General features: G+C 40.7%; 1 protein-coding gene across 2 annotated transcripts in view; it reads left to right on the forward strand.

Moving 5' to 3' along the window:
* LOC109910265 (solute carrier organic anion transporter family member 1C1) overlaps positions 1–9,711 on the forward strand; it is a 71,370-nt gene that overhangs the window by 49,781 nt on the left and 11,878 nt on the right. Inside the window, exons 5-9 of one of the 2 annotated variants that reach the window (XM_020509400.2) lie at positions 3,780–3,913; positions 4,069–4,215; positions 4,905–5,003; positions 5,770–6,018; positions 6,234–6,398. In XM_020509400.2, the coding sequence (XP_020364989.1) occupies positions 3,780–3,913; positions 4,069–4,215; positions 4,905–5,003; positions 5,770–6,018; positions 6,234–6,398 (794 nt within the window). Of the gene's footprint in view, positions 1–3,779; positions 3,914–4,065; positions 4,216–4,904; positions 5,004–5,769; positions 6,019–6,233; positions 6,399–9,711 lie in introns of both variants that reach the window. The other variant, XM_031798430.1, reaches the window with a different exon arrangement.

Here is a 9,711-nt window from a genome sequence, read left to right on the forward strand (position 1 = left end):
TACACATATTTAGCAGATGTTATTGTGGGTCTAGTGAAATGCTTTTCTGAATGCACTTGTGGTGCAGTAAGCTAAAGCTTATCTGAATATGTGTATAAGTGTGTGCATGTGTGTGTACTCTAGTCTGAATCACGTTTCCAGTTATCCAGTGTTTAAGGGAAATGCATTCAAAAAGCATTCAGACCCCTTGACTTTTTCCACATTTCTTTTACAGCTTTATTCTCAAATGTATTAAATCCCATAATGACAAAGCAAAAACAAGTTTTTAGGAATTTTTGCAAATGTATAATAAAAATGAAAAATGGAAATATCACATTTACATTCAGACCCTTTACTCAGTACTTTGTTGAAGCACCTTTGGAAGCGATTAAAGCCTCGAGTCTTTTTGGGTATGACGCTACAGGCTTGCCACACCTGTATTTGGGGAGTTTCTCCCATTCTCCTCTGCAGATCCTCTCAAGCTATGTCAAGTTGGATGGGGAGCGTTGCTGCACAGCTATTTCAGGTCTCTCCAGAGATGTTTTATTGGGTTCAAGTCCGAGCTCAGTCTGGTCCACTCAAGAATATTCAGAGACATGTCCCGAAGCCACTCCTGCATTGTCTTGGGTGTGGGCTTAGGGTCGTTGTCCTGTTGGAAAGTGAACCTTCGCCCCAGACCCTGAGCGCTCTGGAGCAGGTTTTCATCGAGGATCTCTCTGTACTTTGTCTGTTCATCTCCCAGGCCCTGCTGCTGAAAAACATTCCACAGCATGATGTTGCCAACACCATGCTTCACCGTAGGGATGGTGCCAGGTTTCCTCCAGACGTGACACTCGGCATTCAGGCCAAAGAGTTCAATCATGGTTTCATCAGACTAGATAATCTTGTTTCTCATGGTCTGAGAGTCTTTAGGTTCCTTTTGGTAAACTCCAAGCGTGCTGTCATGTAACTTTTACTGAGGAGTGGCTTCTGTCTGGCCACTCTACCATAAAGGCCTGATTTGGTGGAGTGCTGCAGAGATAGTTGTCCTTCTGGAAGGTTCTCCCATCTCCACAGAGGAACTCTGGTGCTCTATCAGAATGACCATTGGTTCTTGGTCACCTCCCTGACCAAGGCCTTTCTCCCCTGATTGCTCAGTTTGGCCGGTGGCCAGCTCTAGGAAGAGTCTTGGTTGTTCGAAACTTCTATTTAAGAATGATGGAGGCCACTGTAATCTTGGTGACCTTCAATGCTGCAGAAATGTTTTGGTACCCTTCCCCAGATCTGTGCCTCGACACAATCCTGTCTCTGAGCTCTACGGACAATTCCTTTGACCTCATGGCTTGTTTTCTGCTCTGACATGCACTGTCAACTGTGGGACCTTACAGTGCCTTGCAAAAGTATTCATCCCCCTTAGCATTTTTACTATTTGGTTGCATTACAACCTGAAATTTAAATGGATTTTTATTTGGATTTCATGTAATGGACATACACAAAATAGTCCAAATTGGTGAAGTGAAAAGAAAAAAAAAATGGAAAAGTGTTGCTTGCATATGTATTCACCCCCTTTGCTATGAAGCTCCTAAATAAGATCTGGTGCAACCAATTACCCTCAGAAGTCACATCATTTGTTATATTGGACACAGGTGGACTTTATTTAAGTGTCACATGATCTCAGTATATATAAACTTGTTCTGAAAGGCCCCAGAGTCTGCAACACCACTAAGCAAGGGGCACCACCAAGCAAGGGGAAATATGACGACCAAGGAGCTCTCCAAACAAGTCAGGGACAAACTTGTGGAGAAGTACAGATCAGGGTTATGTTATAAAAAAATATCTGAAACTTTGAACATCCCACAGAGCACCATTTTTAAATCCATTATTAAAAAATGGAAAGAATATGGCACTACAACAAACCTGCCAAGAGAGGGACTCCCACCAAAACTCTCGAACCAGGCAAGGAGGGCATTAATCAGAGAGGCAACAAAGAGACCAAAGATAACCCTGAAGGAGCTGCAAAGCTCCACAACGGAGATTGGAGTATCTGTCCATAGGACCACTTTAAGCCGTACACTCCACAGAGCTGGGCTATATGGAAGAGTGGGCAGAAAAAAGCCATTCCTTTAAAAAAAAAAATAAGCAAACATGTTTGGTGTTTTCGCCAAAAGGCATGTGGGAGACTTCCCAAACATATGGAAGAAGGTACTCTGGTCAGATGAGACTAAAATTTAGCTTTTTGGCCATCAAGGAAAACGTTATGTCTGGCGCAAACCCAACACCTCTCATCACCCCGAGAACATTATCATGGTGGTGGCAGCATCATGCTGTGGGGATGTTTTTCATTGTCAGGGACTGGGAAACTGGTCAGAAATGAAGGAATTTTGGATGGCGCTAAATACAGGGAAAATCTTGAGGGGAAACCTGTTTCAGTCTTCCAGAGACAAGTTTTTAGGAATAACCCTAAGCATACTGCTAAAGCAACACTCAAGTGGTTTAAGGGGAAACATTTAAATGTCTTGGAATGGCCTAGTCAAAGCCCAGACCTCAATGCAATTGAGAATCTGTGGTATGACTTAAAGATGGCTGTACACCAGCGGAACCCATCCAACTTGAAACAGCTGGAGCAGTTTTGCCTCGAAGAATGGGCAAAATCCATTCATACCCAAACATACCCCCAAGAGACTTGCAGCTGTAATTGCTGCAAAAGGTGGCTCTATAAAGTATTGACTTTGGGGGGTTAATAGTTATGCAAGCTTAAGTTTTCTGTTTTTTTGTCTTATTTGTTTGTTTCACAATAAAAAATATTTTGCTTCTACAAAGTGGGAGGCATGTTGTGTAAATCAAATGATACAAAATACATTTTAATTCCAGGCAACAAAATAGGAAGAATGCTTAGAGGGTGAACATTTTCACAAGCCACTGTATATAGACAGGTGTGTGCCTTTCCAAATCACGTCCAATCAATTGAATTTACCACAGGTGGACTCCAATCAAGTTGTAGAAACATCTCAAGGATGATCAATGGAAACAGGATTCACCTGAGTTCAATTTCGAATCTCAAAGCAAATGGTCTGAATACTATGTGAATGTTATAATTTATTTTTTTATATACATTTGCAAAGATTTCTAAAAACCTGTTTTTTGCTTTGTCATTATGGGGTATTGTGTGTAGATTGATGGGGGAAACATGTATTTAATCCATTTGGAATAAGGCTGTGACGTAATGTGGAAAAGGTCAAGGGGTCTGAATACTTTCCGAATGCTCTGTATTTCTGTGTGTTTGGATAAAGTCTGGGAAAGGACAGATATCACTGTGATCACTGTGATATGCTAATATACTGTATTTTGTACATATTTTATATGTTGTATACCGTCGTTTGTGGGATGACGCATGGTTGTGTGTGTTATCATGTGCTCTCATTAGCTTGGCTTGGTCATGAAAGTTTGATCAGTCAGAATGTTTCATCCCTCCCACAAGATGGGAACATAGTGAATCTTAAAGAATATATGCTGCGCTGTATGGAGTCTCTTTACTGAACGACAAGAGAAGTTTTACTATATGCATTTTTACAGCTGTGGGATGTTTTTCCAAAAAACACATTCAGTTGCCAATTGTTTTGTATTTTACAGCGGAAGCCAGGAAAGCTTCTTCCTATCGTTAAGTATCGCGTATAACATGATGTACTTCAATGTATAAAACGTTGTTTCCTAAATGTTTCATTGCACTCCTGTTCTACTTTGTCTCTGTCCTCTCTAACTGTATAACGTGGTGCTTTCTCCCCTCCCTTCGCTAAACAGTCGCATTGGTGTTTTGTACGCAGCTATAAGTTCGAAACATCAATCCGATCGTCAGTGAATTCAACCAATAACCTCTCTCCATGTCCAGCGCGTCTGTTGTCACCCGCCACGCTAGCTTCGGGTGACCTGCTTTCTAAGACGCCAAGCACAGGGACAGGTGTGTCACCGAAACTCACGCACACATGCTCATGTACATGCACACAACTGTACGCACACAAACATGTACTCATGGATACACACGGATATGCGCGCACACACACACACACACACAAACAGTGCTGTAACTATTCTCTCTCTCCCCCTTCCCAGTAGGTTGTGAAGGAGAGTCCAACCTCTCCATGTGGATCTATGTGTTCCTGGGGAATGTCTTACGAGGGATCGGGGAGACGCCAGTGCAGCCCCTTGGGATCTCGTATATAGATGATTTCGCCAGGGAGGAAAATGCTGCATTTTACATTGGTAATAGACCAATTGGAAAAACAAACACATTTTAGATAATGTCACTGTGCATGATTTGAAGTACAATATGCTAAGTAGATCTGACAGTCTGAATAAACTGCCTTTCAATCTGATTCATACACTAAGGGTCCGATTCAATCAGATCCGCTTTAGCCAACATCCGCATAGCTGATGTTTAGACCGTGTGGGAGGTGGAACTGCGTTAGAGCTATCAAATCCACAAGTGGCTCCCAGCTTTACATGCAAAGCAGACATTGCCATTGCCAGTTACATTAACAGAAATCTCATGCAGCCTTTTTTTACAAGTTTGAACACTGGAATGTGAAATGTAATCCTCATCTAGATTAGGATATTACAAAATGGTCATTATTTAGATTTTATGATTTTTCAATTTGAGTGTAATTATTTCTATATGGCCTACACTTTCTCGTTCTGAACTTCTAACTCAAGTGGTGCTGTTCACTACCAAAACATCTGCCATGCAGGTGTCTGCTGTCGCTGGATAACACTAATCTAGCTCTTTGTGATAACATGAATGGACAAATGCTCCAGATAAGCAGAGGCATCTCTTTGACCTTTTGAAAATCACACACACCCGTCTTATTGTTTTCTGCCTAATGGAACCGTCTCTGGTTAGTATAATAAATCAATTGCTGTGTGTGTGTGTGTGTGTGTCTTTCATATTTCAGGCTGCGTTCAGACCATAGCTGTCATTGGTCCTGTGTTTGGCTATTTACTGGGATCCCTGTGTGCCAAAATATATGTGGACATTGGATTTGTCAACATGGGTGAGTAACCGGTATCTAGCGAAACACTGAGTATTCTGTCTAGGCCGCCTACACACTATTGGACTGTAATAGTGAGTTCTCCAGTTTAGACAGAGACAGGGCATTCACCTCTGTTCTGTTACTACTAGAATAACAAACAGGGCTCTGAGTTAAGTTCATTGTCGTTCCTAGAGTGCACTCGCTGACTGTGTTCAATAAGTGTTTGTTATGTATGATCATGCTTCTAGATTCTAGGTTATCAGACTAATTGAACTAGTGTGCTCCAGAACGTGTGCTCAGTGACGTCAGCTACTAAATTTGAGTAACCAATATAAAGCAGGAGAGATGGTTATTAAGATATGCACAAAAAGCAGCTGTGCTGTGCTTGTTTTCTCTCTCCAGTAAGTCTTGTCGCTAGGAACGTTGCTAGTTTACTCATAATGTATTTAGTCCCAACAGTCACAGCTCTCTCTCTGTGCTTGTCCTCCCTCTATAGAGACTATCACCATGGCCTTCTCTTGTTACATATATGTACTGACATGTATGTGTAACTAATAGATGCACACACACACTACATGTTCATGTTTTAAAATGTATGTAAATTGTCTGTAAATTGTATGTAAAAAGTCTTTTGTCTGTAAATTGTATGTAAAAAGTCTTTTGTCTGTAATGTCTTTTTCGTTATATGTCGGACCCCGGTAAGACTAGCTGTCGCCATTGGTGTCAGGTAATGGGGATCCTAATCAATCCAATTTAATCAAGTGCTGTGTCTCCCCTCCCTGTATAGAGAGTATCACCATAAGCCCTGGTGATGCTCGCTGGGTGGGGGCCTGGTGGTTAGGTTACCTTGTAGCTGGGGTGATCACCCTGCTTTCAGCCATCCCCTTCTGGTTCCTGCCCCGTTCCCTGCCCATCCCGTCAGACCGAGGCCCAGCCCAGTGCACCCCGGAGCAGACTAGCTTCATCAAAGACTCCCCTCTCCTGGAGCATAAGTACCAAGCCGACGAGCCAGCCAGCTTTCTGGAGATGGCCAAAGGTATTTTGTTGAATGGGGATGAAGTTGGAACATTTTCTGGTTTAGATAATGTTTAAAAAGGCTTTTTTAAAGTCTGGTCAGGTACAATGGTATGTCAAATTCAGGTTGCTTTGGATGAAATTACCATAGTATGGAAAAAGGTAGACAAAAATGACCTTAACAATTGATGATGTCGTTGACAGGTGATGATGTTCTGTTGATTGTTTTTAATCTAGATTTCATACCAACGTTGAAAACCCTCCTGGGGAACCCAGTGTACTTCATCTACCTGTGTGTAACCATCATTCAGCTGAACTCTCTCATCGGCATGGTAACCTACAAGCCCAAGTACATAGAGCAGCATTACGGACAATCCGCATCAAAAGCCAATTTCCTGATGGGTATGTATGGTTGGCCAATCATATTGCTTATTTGCCTTGATCAGTGTTGGGGAACGTTACTTTTAAAAGTAACTTATGTTACAACATTATTTACTATGGAAAGTAACTTGTTACATTACTTCTGCGTTACCAAAAACAAGTGTCTTTTGCCACTATATAAATGAGTCACCCCGCAGTGTTTGTCATAATACCCTGATGAAGACAGCTTGTCTGTCGAAACGTTGGACATAACATTTTTGCATCTGAGCTCCTAGAGTGTGTGGTTCTCCTAGAGTGTGTGGTATTTTTTTGTGGTCCACTCCGCTAGCCAGCACCTCGCCTAAATAGGTGTGCGTTTCTTTCGCCTCTAGGTCAAGCTTATAGGCCCAGTGCAGTCAAAAGCATGTGTTTCCTGTGTTTTATATATATTTCCACACTATGAGGTTGGAATAATACTGTGAAATTGTGAAAATGATGATAATGCCCTTTTAGTGTAAGAGCTTTTTGAAAAGACCACCTGAAATTTCTGCCTGTTTTGGTGGGACGAAGTTTTGGCCTGCATGGTGACATCACCAGGCGGTAAATTAGTTAATAGACCAATAAGAAAGAGTTCCAAACCTCTCTCTGCCAATAACAGATCGTTTTCAGTTTTCCCCTCCCCGCTCAGACAGTCCTAGGTAAATTCTTGCTTGAGAAGATTCTTTGAGATTCTTTGCTAAGAAGCTATTTTTGTTTATTTTTGACCATTTTAATTGAAAACAATCACAGTAAGGTACTTAATTGTTACCTAGACATAATTTGATATTGAGATGAAAGCAGTTGTGTTGGACCTTTTAAGGGGGTATCAGAATGAGCTTTATGCACACTACTTTTGAATGGCGAGACTCTGATGACTGATAGGCCTAGTGCAAGGGTAGGCAACTAGATTAAGCCACCGGACAATTTTTGCCGGAGCGGATGGTTGGGGGGAAGGAACATAATTATAGTAATTTGTACACTGCAAATTTAACACAACTAAGCCCAAAAAGAGGTTGTATATGAAAATGATAATAATTTCATACCATGATTATATTGAGACACGATCAAATTCTTTTGTGTTTTTTTGTGTGGGAATACTTAAGAACAGATTTTCTAAATTAAACTCTTTCATCTGAAGTCCTTGTGATTTTACAGTGTTCTTCACCCCCAGAAAATCACTGCCAGGACAGTTTAGGCCCGTGGGCCACATGTTGCCAATCCCTGGCCTAGTGGCTACCGTCAAAAAATGTGCCTTTCGTCCGTAATCTATAACTCTGGCCTATACCAGTTCAAGTAATAATGACAGATTAAATATATCCTTTACAATTCTTTAATAAATACATTATTTTGTTGAATTATTTACACATAAGTAAAAAATAATACATACAATATACAGTGCCTCCAGAAATGATTCACATCTTCACATCTCTTGACTGTTTCCACCACAGGAGGCCTGTATCTTTGTAGTGACTGGGTGTTTTGATACACCATCCAAAGTGTAATTAATAACTTCACCATGTTCAAAGGGATATTCAATGTCTGCTTTTTATTTTTACTCATCTACCAATAGGTGCCCATCTTTGTGAGGCATTGGAAAACATCCCTGGTCTTTGTGGTTGAATCTGTTTTGAAATTCACTGCTCAACTGAGGGACCTTACAATTATCTGTATGTGTGGGGTACAGAGATGAGGTAGTCATTAATAAATCATGATTCCATGCAACTTATGTGACTTGTTAAGCACTTTTTTTACCCCTGAACTTATTTAGGCTTGCCATAACAAAGGAGTTGAATACTTAATGAGTCAAGACATTTCTGCTTTTCATTTTGAATTAATAAAAAATAAACATAATTCCACTTTGCCATTATGGGGTATTGTGTGTGTAGGCCAATGGCACAAAATCTCAATTCAGGCTGTTTTTTTAACAAAATGTCGAGGGGTATGAATACTTTCCGAAGGCGGGTTATAAAACTAACTGGGCACAGTTAAAGGAGAGCTCAAATACAAGGACAACTGGCTACCAATCTGTTTTAAACACAGATACAAACTTGGCGCAGAGATATGAAAACACACAAGTTAACGTGAGCAATAGCCCTTTCCAAACATGCAATTCGTGAACCACAATGACCAGATTGTCTAGATACCAATTAGTTGTATTATTTTCATAGAAGTTGCAGCAGCGTAGCCTTTTCAAAAGGACAACGTCAACGTATGCATGTTCCAACATTCAGAACTCAAAGTCAAAAATAAAAACACCTTTGATTTAGTTGGTTGATTTATTTCACTGCTTTCCTCTAAAGTAGCGATTAACGATATACGGCACAAGAAAAAGACTGAAGATGCTTCTTGATATTTAAAGTGGAGTTCTTCGCAGTGGACAGGCACTTATCCCTGAGGCAGAGTTAGCATTTTACTGTGACGTTCCTGTCCTTTTCCCCTTACCACCAATTCAAAGTAATGCAAATTCTTCCACCATGCAAAGGCTATTGTCTCTGCCGTCTCACTAGTTAGAAAAAAATAATATATAAATAATATTGTAAATTAATGACTTGCTTATTTGAAAACGTAATTAAGTAACTGATTAATTAAATAGAAAAATTACTTGTTACCACAAAAAAAAGTTATGAGTACTCTAACCCGTTACTTTGTAACCCGTTACCCCGTAACGCTTTACCCCCGACACTGGCCTTGATTCATCTCATGCGTAAGCTACTTCAATTTAGATTGGAAACTTGAAAGGACTCGCTTTATGCATAGATAAGCACATGCATGCAATATTGTTAAGACTAGATCAAGCAATAGGAGGTCAAAGGCGCTGTTTTATTGAGCTATACAATGTGTTATGATTCAACCCTCAAATGTGAATGCTGATCTAAATAGGCCTCATGCTCCACTATTGACCTGACCATTGCATGCTGTGTATGAAAGGTAATGCAATATCTATCATAACTACAGTAATAGAACAGACAGAATATGATATCTGTACATTGATGTATGAAAAAGACCAAGAGCTTTGGTCTTTGAGTGGGAGTTGGACAGCGCTACTGTGTGTTCTCTCTACTGTCAACTATATCAAAGGTTGAGTCTCAGGCGGTATGGCCTGGTTCTACTCTGCTGTACTGTATGTAATTGGTTGTGGAATAGCACTGGCAATAAAAGGTAGACATATAGCTACAGTGGTATGAAAGGTAGCAAAAGCTACAGTATGGTATTGTGTGAAAGTGAATGCCTGGTTTAGGGCTTTGGCTGGCTCACCTGGTGTTTCAGCCCCATTGAACCTGTCGTCAAGACCTTAGTCCTGGCCTAAATCCTCCAT

This window comes from Oncorhynchus kisutch, linkage group LG19 (genome assembly GCF_002021735.2).
Source record: "Oncorhynchus kisutch isolate 150728-3 linkage group LG19, Okis_V2, whole genome shotgun sequence".
In the NCBI taxonomy this organism is placed as follows: Eukaryota; Metazoa; Chordata; class Actinopteri; order Salmoniformes; family Salmonidae; genus Oncorhynchus; species Oncorhynchus kisutch.